The sequence below is a fragment of the Chiloscyllium plagiosum genome, chromosome 8, assembly GCF_004010195.1.
Source record: "Chiloscyllium plagiosum isolate BGI_BamShark_2017 chromosome 8, ASM401019v2, whole genome shotgun sequence".
Lineage (NCBI taxonomy): Eukaryota > Metazoa > Chordata > Chondrichthyes > Orectolobiformes > Hemiscylliidae > Chiloscyllium > Chiloscyllium plagiosum.
Window position 1 is genome coordinate 101,950,682 of NC_057717.1, and position 15,329 is coordinate 101,966,010.

Genomic DNA, 15,329 nt, shown 5'->3' on the forward strand with positions numbered 1-15,329 from the left:
CACATTACCTTTTAATTGAACGCAGTCTGACCATCAGCAACAGAGAACTAAACTCTGGTCAGAATAGATCTGCTTACTGTAATCCCTAGCAACAGCTTCCCTCGGACACACGTAGGGGCTGTGCGTGTTCGGAGTTTTCATTAGTTTTTGTACCTCTTTTGTTTTTGTTGAATAACTTAAGCAATTATAAGTGTGATGTTGTCTGTCGAATGTAATTTTTAACCAGAACCTACCAAATGCAATTTGATTTATCTTGAACTGAATATTAAACAAAAAGACTCCACATTTTCATTTGGTCAGTCAAGTGTGTATTTCTGCCTCAGATGGACATGGTAGAATCCCTACAACGTGGAAGGAGGCTATTAGGCCAATCAAATCCACACAACTCTCTGAAGAGAATCCCACCTACTCTATCCCCCTGGCATTTCCCATGACTACTGTGGGCAATTTAGCACAGCCAATCCACCTAACCTGTGTGGAAACCCACACAGACACAGGAAGAATTTGCAAACTCCACACAGACAGTCACCCAAGGCTGGGATTGAGCCCAGGTCACTGACGCCGTGAGGCAGCAGTGTAAACCACTGAGCCGCTGATCCATTGACGTTCAATCAGCTCATGGCTAATCTGATTGCATTGATGTCCCTGCCTAATGCCAACAGCCTTTCACACCCTTTGCTGATCAAGAGTCTCTCTTCCTTTGCCTTAAAAATATTCAAGGACTTTGCTTCCAATGCCTTTGTTACAAATGTCAGACGACACCAGGTGTCTGTGCATTGTTTGGAGCTCTGCTCCTTCATCTGGTGCTTGTGAGCTCATGAAGGAGCAGCGCTCCGAAAGCTAGCGTTTTCAAATAAAAAAGTTGGACTATAACCTGGTGTCATGTGATTTTTGACCTTGTCCAACCCAGTCCAACACTGACATCTCCAATGCCTTTCGAGGAAGTGTTTGCAAACCTTGTGAGAAAGTGTTCCCCTTATTTCTGCCTTCAATGGGCAATGCCTTATTTTGACCCCTCGTCCGAGGTTCATTCACAGGAGGAAACATCCTCTCTGCATCCACCCGGCCAAGACCTCTGAGGACTTTATGCTTGACTTAATTTGCCACTTACTCTCCTAATCTTGACCATATATAATTCTAGAGTGGGGTGCTAGAAAAACACAGCAGGTCAGGCAGCATCCAAGGAGCAGGAGAATCAACATTACAGGCAAGAGCCCTTCATCAAGAATGAGGCTTGTGTGACGAGGGGATGGAGAGATAAATAGGAGGGGGCTGGGACTGGGGGGGGGAAGGTAGCTGAGAGCGCAATAGGTGGATGGAGGTGGGGTAATGCTGATAGGTCAGAGGGGAGGGTGGAGTGGATAGGTGGGAAGGAAGACGGACAGGTAGGGCTGATGAAGGGCTTTTGCCCGAAACGTCGATTTTCCTGCTCCTCGGATGCTGCCTGAGCTGCTGTGCTTTACCAGCACCACTCTGATCATAAATTGAAGTTAGTAAGTTCTCTTTGCCTTGTGGATATCTTTTTCCCAGACCGAAATGAACTTGCGCTTTAAAAGGGAGTAAATTTAACCAGCTTTCTTCCCAACCAAGAGGGAAAATTTTTAATTATTAAAAGTGAGAAGCATTAGCCTTCTACCTACACAAAAATTACAAATGAAACAAGTTCAAAGTTCTAAACGCTCAAAGAGCACAGACAGATAGATTTGCCTCTGTGTTGTTGACAAAGAATTAATCATTAAAGTTTGTTCTAATGGAGGTTACTGTTGGCAAAGAAGGTTTCATAATCCTTCATTTTGCAGATTGGTTGAGTTTTAATTCCTTCCGACTGCATTTGATTCCAGCAGTCAGGGTGAGAGAGTCCTTTTGTTGCCCTGTAGCCTGGTTTACAGCACTCGGAGTGATGGACAGTTAGTGTCTGTTAAACTGATTGAGGGGAGGAAATGAGTGGAACAGATGGTGAGGGTGTACAGAGCAAAACGCAAAAGGAGTGCTAATGAATAGTAAAGAAGGGATAGAGATGGAAACTAGATGCCAAATCACCAGCATTTTCCAGCTCCTTTCAGTTCTGAAGAAAAGTTATACTAGACACAAGACCAACTGTTTCTCTCGAGACATACTGCCAGCATTTTCTCTCTCTTTAATTTGGATTTCCGTCATCTGAAGTATTTTGTTTTTAATTTGAGCATCTGTTGTCAAGCTTGTTTCTTGTATTTTGTCCTGATGGGTGAAAGACAAAAAACTTCAACTTCATGTCCCCTTTTCGCGACACCGGTTCTATTTAACCAATTATTTATTGTTTATAAATTCCCTACAATGTGGAAACAGGCCATTCAACCCAACAAGTCCACGCTGACTCTCCAAAGAGCATCCCACCTATCCTATCCTGTAACCCTGCATTTCCAATGGCCAACCCACCTAATCTGCACGTCTTTGGACTGTAGAACAGCTGAAAGGCACATTCTTGATACTGTTTCTCTTGGTACGTCTTAATGTTAGCTCTTAATCTCCTGTGCACAAGGGAATACAAGCCCACCTTTAGACCAGGAAACATAGGAGCAGCAGTAGGCCTTTCAGCCCATCAAATCTACTTCATTATTCAATGAGATCATGGCGGGTATACGTTTAGGGTGAGGAGGAAAGATATAAAAGGGACCTAAGGGGCAACTTTTTCATGCAGAGGGTGGTGTGTGTATGGGATGAGCTACCAGAGGGAAGTGGTGGAGGCTGGTACAATTACAACATTTAAAAGGCATCTGGTTGGGTATATGAATAGGGAGGGTTTAGAGGGATAGGGCCAAGTGCTGGCCAATGGGATTAGATTAGGTTGGGATATCTGGTTGGCATGGACGAGTTGTGTTTCTGTGGTGCACATCTCTATGACTCTATGAACTGAGAATTCTCAACTCCACTTTCTGCTTTATCCCCATAATCTTTGATTCCCATGTTGATTAAAAAAATCTATCTCAGCTGAATTGAATGTACTTAATAACCCAGCCTTGACTGCCCTCTGTGGTACAGAATGCCTCAGAGAGCAGGAATTGGTTAGAAGCACAGAGTCCCTCAAGTGTGGAGACAGGCCCTTCAGCCCAGCAAGTCCACACTGACCCTCCGAAGGATATCCCACCCAGGCCCATTCCCCTATTACTCTATATTTAGCCCTGACTAATGCACCTAACTCACATATGCCTGAACACTATGGGCAGTTTAGCATGGACAATCCATCCTAACCTGCACATCTCTGAATTATGGGAGGACACCCACGCAGACATGGGGAGAATGTGCAAGCTCCAAACAGACACTCGCCTAAGGCTGGAATCAGACACGGGTCCCTGGTACTCTGAGGCAATAGTGCTAACCTCTGAGCCACTCCATTTGTTGTCATTCTATTCCTTTTACTGGATGGCGCCTTTCTCTGAAGAAATTGATCTTTCCATTGGATCCTTTTAGCCTCAGGATTAGTTTGGTAAATCAGTGTTGTGCTTCCTCAGAAGCCTGCATGAACCTAAACACACAGCTGAAGGAGGTCATATCTGACTCAAAACATGAACTCTGTTTCTCTCCCCACAGTCGCTGTCCGACTTGCTGGGCTCCTCTGGGCAGAAAGTGGAGTTAGTATTGTCCGATCAACAATGACCTGATTGAATGGCGGAGCTGTCTCGATGGGGTGAATGACCCACATCTGCACCTGTGCCTTAAGATCTAAAGGTAGGTGTGTTCCCTTGTGTTCAGGTGCTGCCCGACCTGCAAGGCCACTCAAGCAATTTCTGTTCTTAACTTATGGGTGGCATGGTGGATCAGTGGTTAACACTGCTGCCTCACAGCGCTAGGGATCCGTGTTTGATTCCAGCCTCAGGCGACTGTCAGTGTGGAGTTTGCACATTCTCCCCGTATCAGTGTGGGTTTCCTCTGGGTGCTCTGGTTTCCTCCCACAATCCAAAGATGTGCAGGTCAGGAGAACTGGCCATGCTAAATTACCCATAGTGTGTTAGGTGCATTAGTCAGTGGTATATATAGGGTAGGGGAATGGGTTTGGTGGGTTACTCTCTGGAGGGTTGGTGTGGACTTGTTGGGCCGAAGGGCTTGTTGGACTGTTTCCACACTGTAGGGAATCTAATCCAATAACTCAGATTACCAGTATCTACAATAGTTTGCTTTTATGTGAAAAATCTGATCAGTCTGAGTTGTCCTGTCCACTCTGGCCCACGCTTGCCAGCTGTTTGAGGAAGATAGTTTCACAATGCTGCAGGTATGTACATGAGGGAGTGCTTCCCAATAATCTTCCTGACAGTCTGGACTGGATCATTCTATGACTTTGGACAGAATTGGCCATTAGCAATTCAGCTTCGCCAAGGAATCAATGAAGCTGCTCTGGCCTTAGAAATCTCGATTGAAATATTAGGACCCTGAGAATTGGTCCTTTAAATGTAACTAATCGTAATCATAGAATCCCTTCAGCCCACACTGAGCCTCCAAAAAGTAACCCACCCAGACCCATTACTCTACATTTACCCCTAACCTACACATCCCTGAATACAATGGGCAATTTAATATAGCCAAATCACCCAACCTGCACGTCTTCGGATTGTGGGAAGAAACCAGAGGAATCCCACACAGTCACAGGGAGAACTTGCAAAGTCCACACAGAGAGTCGCCCGAGGCTGAAATCAAACCTGGATCCCTGGCGCTGTGAGGCAGCAGTGCTAACCACTGAGCCACTGTGCCGCCCTGGTCTTCAATACCCGCAGATGCCCTTAAAGTGGGATCTCTGTGCCAGGCAGCAATGGCAGTACCAGAATGTGTCCTTGTCACGCAATGAAACCCAACCCTTATAATTGTCGGATGTTCCGCGAATTTCATTTATGGTGTCTGTAAAGTGCCCCGGCTGTAAATTCCAGGGGTCATAAGATTTTTTATGTGTTGGGATATAGTGGGGATGTGGGGTGCTGTGGTATGTGAGTTGGAAAAATCATGAGCCAGAAGACACATCTCGCAAGCATAAGAATTTCATTGTCCCACAAAAAGCACTTATGTCAAATGTTACAAATGATCAGTCTATCGTTTAAATAACATGACTAACAACAACATGTTTTCAGAATTTATTTGAAAGGCAAGTCTTATACAACATATATCAAGCAGTTACAACTACTTATCATTAGAATTTCTTCCATTTTCAAATGATTTTATTTCCCTGGAAGCTTATGAACATGAGGTGGGAGATAGAGTTAGTCATCCAGTTCCTCCGGGAGCTCAATTGCTGTGAGTATTGAGAAATGGTTGTTATTTTCCTTTTAGTATTGTAAAGGTAAAGTCGCCTTAGTCTTACCAAACCATAGGGCTGCTCTCTCATTCGAGGGAAGGTGGATGGTGGCGTTTCAACCTGAGGGTCACCACACTTCGGGGGAGTGGAGAGGTTGAGAATGAGAGTCCTTCATCGTGATCTCACTCAGTGTGGAAACTGAACCCAAGCTGTTGTTATCACTGGACATTGTACAGTACAATGGAACCTTATCGTCAATACTAATGTGTACCCAGCTGACAGGTAATTGATTGTCCTCATTACCTGCAGAGGCATTCAAGAGGATGTTGGATGAACATTTGGATAGAAATGGTGTTCAGAAATATGGGGAAAAGACTGGAGATTGGCACCAGGTAACAGAACCTGTGCAGGTACGATGGGTTGAATGGCCTCTACTGCAATGTAACAATTCCTGATTGACTCCTGAAACCTCCAACTTCTCCTTACCAGACTCCAGTATTTCCACAACTAACCACTTCTGGTCAATGATCTTGTGCTGGTTGTTTGATTATATCTTCTAATGAGCGTGGACACTGTTTCTGCTACTGAATCAATCCCCGCTGAACTATCTTTCAAGACACCCACTATTTCTGTCTTTTTAAAGCTCGTGTCCTTGATCTGATCAATGCTTCAGAGGCTAATAATAGGATTATAGGGGAGCATTTACATATTAGCTTTAGTACTCATCTCTGCGTTGGAACAGACATAAGACCCTGACCTGGCCATTGGTGGAATGCTTAGTCTAGATTGTAGGACTTGTTGGTTAAGGCTAGTACTTGTAAGAGTCACAAATTGAGTTACTATTGCTTGTAGCTAATTGAAAGTGTAGGTAATGTTCCAGTCCCGTGCAACTGAAGTGTATCTCTAGTGGATCTAAACTCTTCTCTTTGAGTTATAGTTTTATAATTAATTCTTGTAGAATAGTTCAGCCAACTGTGATAACAAATCACAGGAAAAAAATGAAAATTAACAGTCGAATCAATGGATGTTTAGTGCTGTAATTGGATTGTTACAATAGCTAAGAAATGTAATTGTAAGTTTTAGAAAATGTGTATTAAAACGACATATGTTAATTAAAGTCCTTCAGGTTTTGCAGAAAACTGTTTAATGTCATAATCCATGACCGAAGGATCATGGTCCAGGACAACTTGAACATAATTGTAATGTCTTGTCTATTTTTATTATTTTATTACTTTCATTATCTATAATTGTCTATCTTGTCTTCTCTGCATATGTTTGATTTTCAGATTGTTTGCAAAGCAAATTTTGTTGCTTTGAGTACTTTTCTGGTGGTTAGGTACCGAAAAGCAATGGATATTGCAAATAACATATTGGCGCTTAGAAAAGCCAATTCTTCATAATCCCAATCAGTTTGGTGAAACAGCTCCACTGCAGAACCAGCTGCATGTTACAATTCTGAGGCAGCCTAAGCTTATTTTAAAGCAAGTTCCATGATTAAAAAGTAAGTTGTAAAACGTTCGGATCGACATATTTCCTGTGTCGTCAGCGTACTTCATTGCCGTCAGTGGTGTGTAAAGTATGTTGGTTTGGTAACGAAATACTGGCCGTTCCATTTTCATCACTTTGATCGTTGCCTTGAGGTAAGTAAAAATTATAATTGGTGAACTGTAAACTGATGATCAATTATATCAAAAAATCACTTGTATCCTTGTTTGTGGGAATTTTCATATTGCAAACAGTTTTAATTTGTCTTGGCATCTGCTACACATTGAAATGCTATATTTATTAGTGAACAATAACATCCTGCATTTACGTAGCACCTTTAACATGATTTAAATAAAATCCAAGACAGTTCATAGGATAACTATCTAATTGGAGTCCACATTAGGCCAGATGACCAAAAGCTTTTGATCATAAGATATGGGTGTTAAAGTGTGTCTTAAAATAGGTTTATAGAGATTTAGTGAGGTTATTTAGTGATTATTCTGCCTGGTGGACAGTGTTGAGTGGGTCCCGCAGGGCTCTGTTCTTGGGCTTCTGCTCTTTGTAGTTTTTATAAATGACTTGGATGAGGAGTTTGAGGGGTGGGTTAGTAAATTTGCAGATGGAAATGTGTTGCTGGAAAAGCGCAGCAGGTCAGGCAGCATCTAGGGAACAGGAGAATCGACGTTTCGGGCATTAGCCCTTCTTCAGGAATTTAATCCGAATGTAAAATAAAATAACTTAACCTACACACCCCTCAACTCACTGCTGTCCATGTGCATGTCCAGCGGTCGCCTAAATGTCCCCAATGACTCTGCTTCCACCACCACAGCTGGCAACGCATTCCATGCATTCACAGCTCTCTGCATAAAGAACCTACCTCTGACGTCTCCTTTATACCTTCCTCCTGAAGAAGGGCTAATGCCCGAAACGTCGATTCTCCTGTTCCCTAGATGCTGCCTGACCTGCTGCGCTTTTCCAGCAACACATTTCCATCTCTGATCTCCAGCATCTGCAGACCTCACTTTCTCCTCCTAGTAAATTTGCAGATGACACAAAGGTTGGAGGTGTCATCAATAGTATAGAGGGCTACTGCAGGCTGCAGTGTGACATAGACAGGATGCAGAGCTAGGCTGAGAAATGGCAGATGGAGTTCAACCTGGATAAATGCGAAGTGATGCATTTTGTAAGGTCGAACTCAAATGCTGAATAAAGGATTAAAGACAGGATTCTTGGCAGTGTGGAGGAGCAGAGGGATTTGGGTGTGCAAGTACACAGATCCCTCAAAGTTACCATCCAAATGGGTAGGGTTGTTAAGAAAGCATATGGTGTTTTGGCTTTCATTAACAGAGGGATCGAGTTTAAGAGCCATGAGGTTTTGCTGCAGCTCTACAATCCCTGGTGAGACCACACTTGGAATATTGTGTCCAGTTCTGGTCGCCCTACTGTAGGAAAGATTCAGAGGCTTTGGAGAGGGTGCAAAGAAGGTTTACCAGGATGCTGCCTGGACTGGAGGGCTTGCCTTATGATGAAAGGTTAAATAAGCTTGGACTTTTCTCTCTGGAGAGAAGGAGGAAGAGAGGAGACCTGATCGAGGTGTACAAAATAATGAGAGGAATAGATAGAGTCAACAGCCAGAGACTTTTCCCCAGGGCAGGATCGACTGGTACGAGAAGTCATAGTTTGAAGATATTAGGAGGAAGGTATAAAGGAGACGTCAGAGGTAGGTTCTTTATGCAGAGAGTTGTGAATGCATGGAATGCGTTGCCAGCTGTGGTGGTGGAAGCAGAGTCATTGGGGACATTTAAGCGACTGCTGGACATGCACATGGACAGCAGTGAGTTGAGGGGTGTGTAGGTTAAGTTATTTTATTTTACATTCGGATTAAATCTCGGCACAACATCGTGGGCCAAAGGGCCTGTTCTGTGGTGTACTTTTCTATGTTCTATTCCAGAGAGTAGGTCTCGGGCCAGCTGAGAGAATAATGGTGGAAGTGATTTAAAATCATGGCTGAAGAGTTTCGAATTGGAAGAATACCAATGCTTTTTGGGGGTGGGGTGGGTTTGCTCAAGGAAATGACAAAGGCAGGAGGCAAGATGAATCAAAGATGACCCTTTTTTCCCCCTTTTTTGATACATCTTTTGTAAGTGTTTGCTTCAGTTTTAGTCAAGGTGCAGAATAGAGACCAGTTAACTCAGTTGCCTGGTATGTGCTTCAGAGTAATGCAAGTTCAACTCTTGTTCTAGCTGAGTTAGACTTGGGACCTGCTTCCCCCTCCCACTCTGAGTGGTAAACATTGACAAACAACTCAGGCCGGATTCGAAATATTAACTCTGTTTTGTTTTCTCCACAGATGCTGCCAGATTTACTGAATTCCTCCAGCATTTTCTGTTTTTGCTCCACAAACAAAAAGCTGTCACTTAACCACATCAGGATGAAGCATTGGCAGGTAGTGAAGCAGTGAGGCAGAAAGCTCATGGGACGGAATGGACAGGTACAAAATGGATGCACGCTACTCCTTGTTCCTAATGACTGAAGGAAAAGCAAAAGTCATCCATTGATCATCACTTGCATATCAATGTGTTTATCCAGTTTCTCTGAGGCAGTAGGGATTTGCTGCCCAGACATTAAATGACACCTGCTTGGTCTTCCATCCCATGTGGGGTGGCACGGTGGCTCAGTGGTTAGCACCGCTACCTCACTGCGCCAGGGACCTGGGTTCGATTCCAGTCTCAGGTGACTGTCTGTGTGGGGTTTGCATGTTCTCCTTGTGTCTGTGTGGGTTTCCTCCCACAATCCAAAGATGTGCAGGTTAGGGTGAATTGGCCATGTTAAATTGCCCATAGTGTTCAGGAATGTGTAGGTTAAGTGCATTAGTCAGGGTTAAATCTAGGGTGGGGAATTGGTCTGGGTGGGTTACCCTTCAGACAGTCTGTGTCTGAGATGGTCCGAGGGTGACAGGACCATCATTATAGCCTTGGTTCAAATATGGTCAAAACTAAATTCCAGAGGAGAGTGGAGAGGGACAGCCCTTGACATGAAGGCTGCATTTGACTGAGTGTGGCAACAAAGAGCCTGAGCAAAACTGGAATCAATGGATATCAGGGAGCTAACTCTGCAGTGTTTGGAGTCATACATGACACAAAGGAAGATGGTTGTGGTTGTTGGAGGTCAATCCGCTCAGCTCCAGGACATCTCCGCAGGAGTTCCCCAGGGTGGTGTCCTTTGGCAAATCATCTTCAGCTGCTTCAGCAATGATCCTCCCTCCATCACAAGGACAGAATTGGGGAAGTTCACGGATGGTTTTGCAATGTCCAGCCCCATTCGCGCCAATTCAGATACTGAAACAGTCCATGTTCAAATACACCCTCAGGTAAAAGGAGAGTCTCTCACAGTATCCTCTGCCAGTGCAGGAAGTGAACCACAATGTTGGTGACACTCTGCATAGCAAACCAGCCATCCAAACAACTGAGCTAACCAACCTCCATGAAGGAATGTTTGCATAAAGTGGTTGCATAGTTTTCTTCTATTTGTGGTGTAAGTAGAGAACCATTTAATATAAATTAACAAATACCAATATTGAAATAGTCAGCAGAAGAGTGTCTCAAGAAAGCTTGAAGCTACCATTTGCTTATTATGTCTTTGGTAATTTTTATATTGTGTAATTTGAGTTTATGGTTTAAGGGGATGTGGGGGCAATAGTGGTATTTCCAATGGACTGGTATTCCAGAACCTTTTGCTGAGATGTTCTGGGACTAGGGTTCAAATCTCACCACAGTCTGAATTTGAATTCTATAATTATTTGGACTTAAAAGTCTATGGCAACTATGTGACTATTGTTCATTGTCATAAAAACCCAAGTGGTTCACTAATGCCTTGAAGGGAAGTAGATTTGGTGTCCTTCCATGTGACTCTGGACCTACCCATGTGACTACTCTCTGAAATGGTCTGGCAAGCCACTCAGTACAAGGGAAATTGGGGATGGATAATACAGGCTGGCCTTGGCAATGATACCTACATTCCATGAATGACTAACTATTAAAAAAAAATTCAGAACAGCTTACCTCAGCAATTGTATCCGGAGTCTGTCCCATTGTAGCAAAAATGTCACGTGAAGCAGGTAGGTAGACATTTTTAAAAAACTGGACTGTCTCTGAGTCTGTTCCTGGGAATGTAGAATGTGACACCTCATCCATGAGCTTCATTTCAAATTCGGTGTTTACTGGACCAGGTTCTATCATTGAAACACTATAGAGAGCAGTAAAATACATTTGATAATACAGAATTTGGGTGTTCTTTAACAGATCATATGTTTCCAGGGATTGGGGAAGGAGCTCTAGGGACTCTACTTCATACAGAGCTCTGTTGACAGTAGAGAAAGGAAACATCGATGTTGTGAGGAGATATACAGCATGATGGGGTCAAAATGCATTGCATGGTGGAATTTTGGAAATGCAGAGATGGGAAGAGGTTAGGGACTGGGCAAACTCTTCCCTAATAGGAGAATCCACGCCATTAACTCAATTAGGAAGTAGTTTATAGTTCATAGACTTATTCCGCTGATTGGACTGACTTAAAACTTTCATTCGTACGGTATTTAGATTTTTTTGTTCTTTAAGTTCCTTTTATCTGTTATATCTGGATTAATGTCTACAAATGGGAGATGTCCCAGGGTAACAGCAAACCTGTAAGCACCAAGAGATGGTGTAGGCTTAATTGTGCCTCTCTCTTATGTCTCAAATTTCAGAACTCACTGTCTGTCTGCAAGACTAATCTGCATCGAATTTTCTTTTGAAGATAAAAATGTGCATAACTATCCTTAACCTGGTCACTCCCTCATCTTGTTGCAAACCAGGCTGGGTTTGTCGGTGTACCCCTGTAAATATATTTACTTACTATATATTGAACTTAAGAAGCTGGACTGCAAGACTTTCACAAAATCCTTCCATGGCAAACTTAGAGGCCGCATAGACATCATTGAATATAACACCTGAGCAAAAGAAAGCATCATGTTTTGAGAATTAGATTCTTGTTTTTGTGTATATTCCAGCATCCACAATTAAAGTTTTCTGTTGCTCCTAAATGATTAGTCAAGTTCAGTTTCTGGTCAGTGGTAATCCCCAGGATGTTGATGGTGGGGGATTCAGTGATGCTAACGCTGTTGAACATCATGGGTAATGGATAGATTGTCTATTATTGGAGATGGTCATTTATTAGTGTCCTTTGCCATCTTTTATTCTATACATGTTGATTCCAATTTTGTCTTGTTAATAGCTAAGTCCTTTTCTCCTATTGCTGTTGTCACTCTGATAGTTAAAGGTAGTCTACCTCTCGTTAGATCCCACTGTTGTTTCTAATTTATACTGCAACATTAAATTTCCAGTCTAGAAGGGTCCACTTTTATTTTGCTTCATTAGAATTTGCTGACTAATTATTAGTAGTTTACATAGATCCTCAACCGAGCATATTGTTTCTATTCAGCCATAATTTACTTCAGCTGTATCAACAAGAAAAATGCTGATAATTCTACCGCATCCTTCTTTGACATTGATAATTCCTCAGGCTAATGTGAGACAGTCTTCTTTTCTAATCCTTTACTGATAAAGTCATACTGGGTTTAGCTCAGCTAATCATTTTATTGTTAGCTTTAAGTTGGCTCTAACTTAGGAGTGTCATGGTGGCTCAGTGGTTAGCATTGCTACCTCACCATGCGAGAGACCCAGGTTCAATTCCCATCTCGGGTGACTGTCTGTGTGGAGTTTGCACATTCTCCCCGTGTCTGTGTGGGTTTCCTTCAGATACTCTGGTTTCCTCCCATAGTCCAAAAATGATCCGGTTAGGTGAATTGGCCATGCTAAATTGCCCTGTAGTGTTAGGTGAAGGGGTAAATGTAGAGGAATGGGTCTGGGTGGGTTGTTCTTCGGAGGGTCAGGTTGGGATGAAGGGTCTGTTTCCACACTGTAAGTAATCTAATCTAAATGTAGGTTGAGGGAATGGGTCTGAGAGGGATACTCTTTGGAGGGTCAGGTTGGAATGAAGGGCCTGTTTCCACACTGTAGGAATTCTAATTCGAATTACTAGGATCGATGTGGGAGCTCCAAGAGGGCTCGTCCACCCTCAGTTGATCTATTTTGCGATGTATTCTGACTTTGGAAATAAAAGTGAGCAGAGGATGCGTTAACACGTTTAAAATTACAATTTCAAGGCATTGAAAGATTTGCAAGATAATCACAAGAATAAAATACAGTATTACAATTCTTCGATGACATGATAATGCTCAGATCGCACATGGAAAGGCAGAGATGTTGCAATTCTATAATATTGCCCCAAGATTCCCTGGTTTCCACAATATTGATGGCATACCTTTTACTCCCCTCATCCCGGAAGCACGAAGATACAGGATTTGGGATTGGACCTTAATGGTGCCTTCTCTGAATCTTCTCCGGGGAAATTTTGTTTAGGTAGTTACATGTATAGGTTGCAAACAGATTCGTGTAGATTTGAGAGCCACCTTGCTGAAAGGTCGCGGAGATCTAAACATTTTGATCTTTGAGTCTAATTAATTTTCTGGCTGATATTCCTAAATAAAACAATAACCCCACACACCATCCTGACTTAGACATGTATCACTGTTCCTTTAGTGTCGCCGGCTTAAAATCCAGGAACTAACTGTGGGTGGCACGGTGGCACAGTGGTTAGCACTGCTGCCTCACAGCGCCAAAGACTCGGGTTCAATTCCCGCTTCAGGTGACTGACTGTGTGGAGTTTGCACATTCTCCCTGTGTCTGCGTAGGTTTCCTCCGGGTGCTCCGGTTTCCTCCCACAGTCCAAAAATGTGCAGGTTATGTGAATTGGCCATGCTAAATTGCCCGTAGTGTTAGGTGAAGGGGTAAATGTAGGGGAATGGGTCTGGGTGGATTGCGCTTTGGCGGGTCGGTGTGGACTTGTTGGGCCGAATCTAGCTAATCTAACTCCCTAAGGGCATTGTGAGTGTACCCCACAGCACTTGGACCACAGTGGTTTAAAAAGGTAGTTCACTACCATCTGTGGGCGGCACGGTGGCACAGTGGTTAGCACTGCTGCCCCACAGCGCCAGAGACCCGGGTTCAATTCCTGCCTCAGGCGACTCTCTGTGTGGATTGCCCGTAGTGTTAGGTGAAGGGGTAAATGTAGGAGAATGGGTCTGGGTGGGTTACGCTTCGGCGGGTCGGTGTGGACTTGTTGGGCCTAAGGGCCTGTTTCCACACTGTAAGTAATCTAATCTAATCTTCAACAACTCTGACTCTTCTCACGGTCATCCAGGGATGAACAGTAAGTGCTGGCTGAGCCAGTGACACTCATGTCCCACAATTGAATTTAAAAAAAATTAGGGATTGGCCATTAATGCTGGAGAATCAAAAAGGGACAAAATATTTATTCAGTTTTTACACTAATCTCTGGCAACTGCACCTCGTTCATTTCCTAATGACCTTGACTTTGACCACCATTGTAAGTCTCACCAAAGTTTATTTCTAATATGGAAACATAGAAGGTAAGAGCACCTTGCGGAAAGCATGTTGTTTTGCTATAGCAGAAAGCAACGGAGTACAGCTATTTTAATTCTGAAACTAAAATCGGCATAGATAACCCATATTTTCTTCAGAATATTCAGTATACTATGTAATAAAAATTATTTAGGAATTGAACTGAAGGTGTTGTGGTACCTTGTAGTCCCATCACACTGCTCATCATAACAATATGCCCACTCCTTCTCCTCTTCATATCTGGCAGCACGGCCTTGATCATCCGAACAGCTCCAAAAAAGTTTGTGTCAAATATACTCTTCATTTCCTGGATGCTGAGACTTTCTATTGGGCCAATCTTTCCAATACCTGCATTATTAACTGGGCAAATTTATAAGACATAAAAAAAGGCTTTGAAATGGTCAGTATTATCATAAAGGGTAAATGCACATCCATTAGAGCAAACAGACGAATGGTTCCTCTGAATGATTTCAGATGATGTCACATGTGCACCACACAACTGCTAGGTAATGACCATTTCCAAGAATAGAGAACTTAATCACCATTCCTTGACATACAATGGCATTACCATCATTGAATCCCCCATTAAAGATATCCTGGGGGTGTATTATCTCAACTGGACTTGCCATGTAAACACAATGGTTACAAGAGTAGGTTAGACGTTAGGAATCCTGCAGTGAGTAACTTATCTCCTGACATCCCAAAGCCTGTCCACCATCCAGAAGGCACAAGTCAGGAGTTTGATGGAATATTCCCTGCTTGCCTGGACGGATGTAGCTCCAACAACGCTGAAGATGCTCGAAACCAGCCAGGACAAAGCAGCTCATTGGTTGACACTGCATCAACAAAAATCCAGTCCCTTCACCACTGACACTCAGTAGCAGCAGTATCTACCATCGACAAGATGCACTGCAGAAATTCACCATAGTTCAGTAACATCAAACACAACCACTTCTGTCTAGAAGAACAAGGGCAGCAGATACATGGGAACACCACTACTTGCAAGTTCTCCTCCAAGCCACTCACCATCCTGACTTGGCAATATATTGTCGTTCCTTAACTGTTGC

At 43.2% G+C, this 15,329-nt stretch overlaps 2 protein-coding genes and 1 long non-coding RNA gene across 4 annotated transcripts in view; 1 reads left to right on the top strand and 2 right to left on the bottom strand.

Annotated features, from left to right (window-relative positions):
- The window catches only part of LOC122552259 (retinol dehydrogenase 8-like), a 23,623-nt gene extending 23,518 nt beyond the window's left edge, over window positions 1–105 (bottom strand). The window contains exon 1 of the mRNA XM_043694947.1: window positions 9–105. The gene's annotated coding sequence lies outside the window, so the exon portion shown is untranslated. The remainder of the gene's footprint in view (window positions 1–8) is intronic.
- LOC122552260 overlaps window positions 1–15,329 on the top strand; it is an 18,590-nt gene that overhangs the window by 849 nt on the left and 2,412 nt on the right. The window contains exons 2-4 of one of the 2 annotated variants that reach the window (XR_006312340.1): window positions 3,568–3,705; window positions 9,093–9,233; window positions 11,487–11,702. This is a non-coding gene — a long non-coding RNA (uncharacterized LOC122552260). Of the gene's footprint in view, window positions 1–3,567; window positions 3,706–9,092; window positions 9,234–11,486; window positions 11,703–15,329 lie in introns of those variants that run through there. The other variant, XR_006312339.1, reaches the window with a different exon arrangement.
- Window positions 6,275–15,329, bottom strand: part of LOC122552258 (retinol dehydrogenase 8-like) — a 24,377-nt gene continuing 15,322 nt past the window's right edge. Inside the window, exons 3-6 of the mRNA XM_043694946.1 lie at window positions 14,443–14,622; window positions 11,636–11,729; window positions 10,804–10,987; window positions 6,275–6,891 (exon numbers count right to left, since the gene is read on the bottom strand). Coding sequence (XP_043550881.1) covers window positions 6,664–6,891; window positions 10,804–10,987; window positions 11,636–11,729; window positions 14,443–14,622 — 686 coding nt within the window. The 3' untranslated portion in view covers window positions 6,275–6,663. The remainder of the gene's footprint in view (window positions 6,892–10,803; window positions 10,988–11,635; window positions 11,730–14,442; window positions 14,623–15,329) is intronic.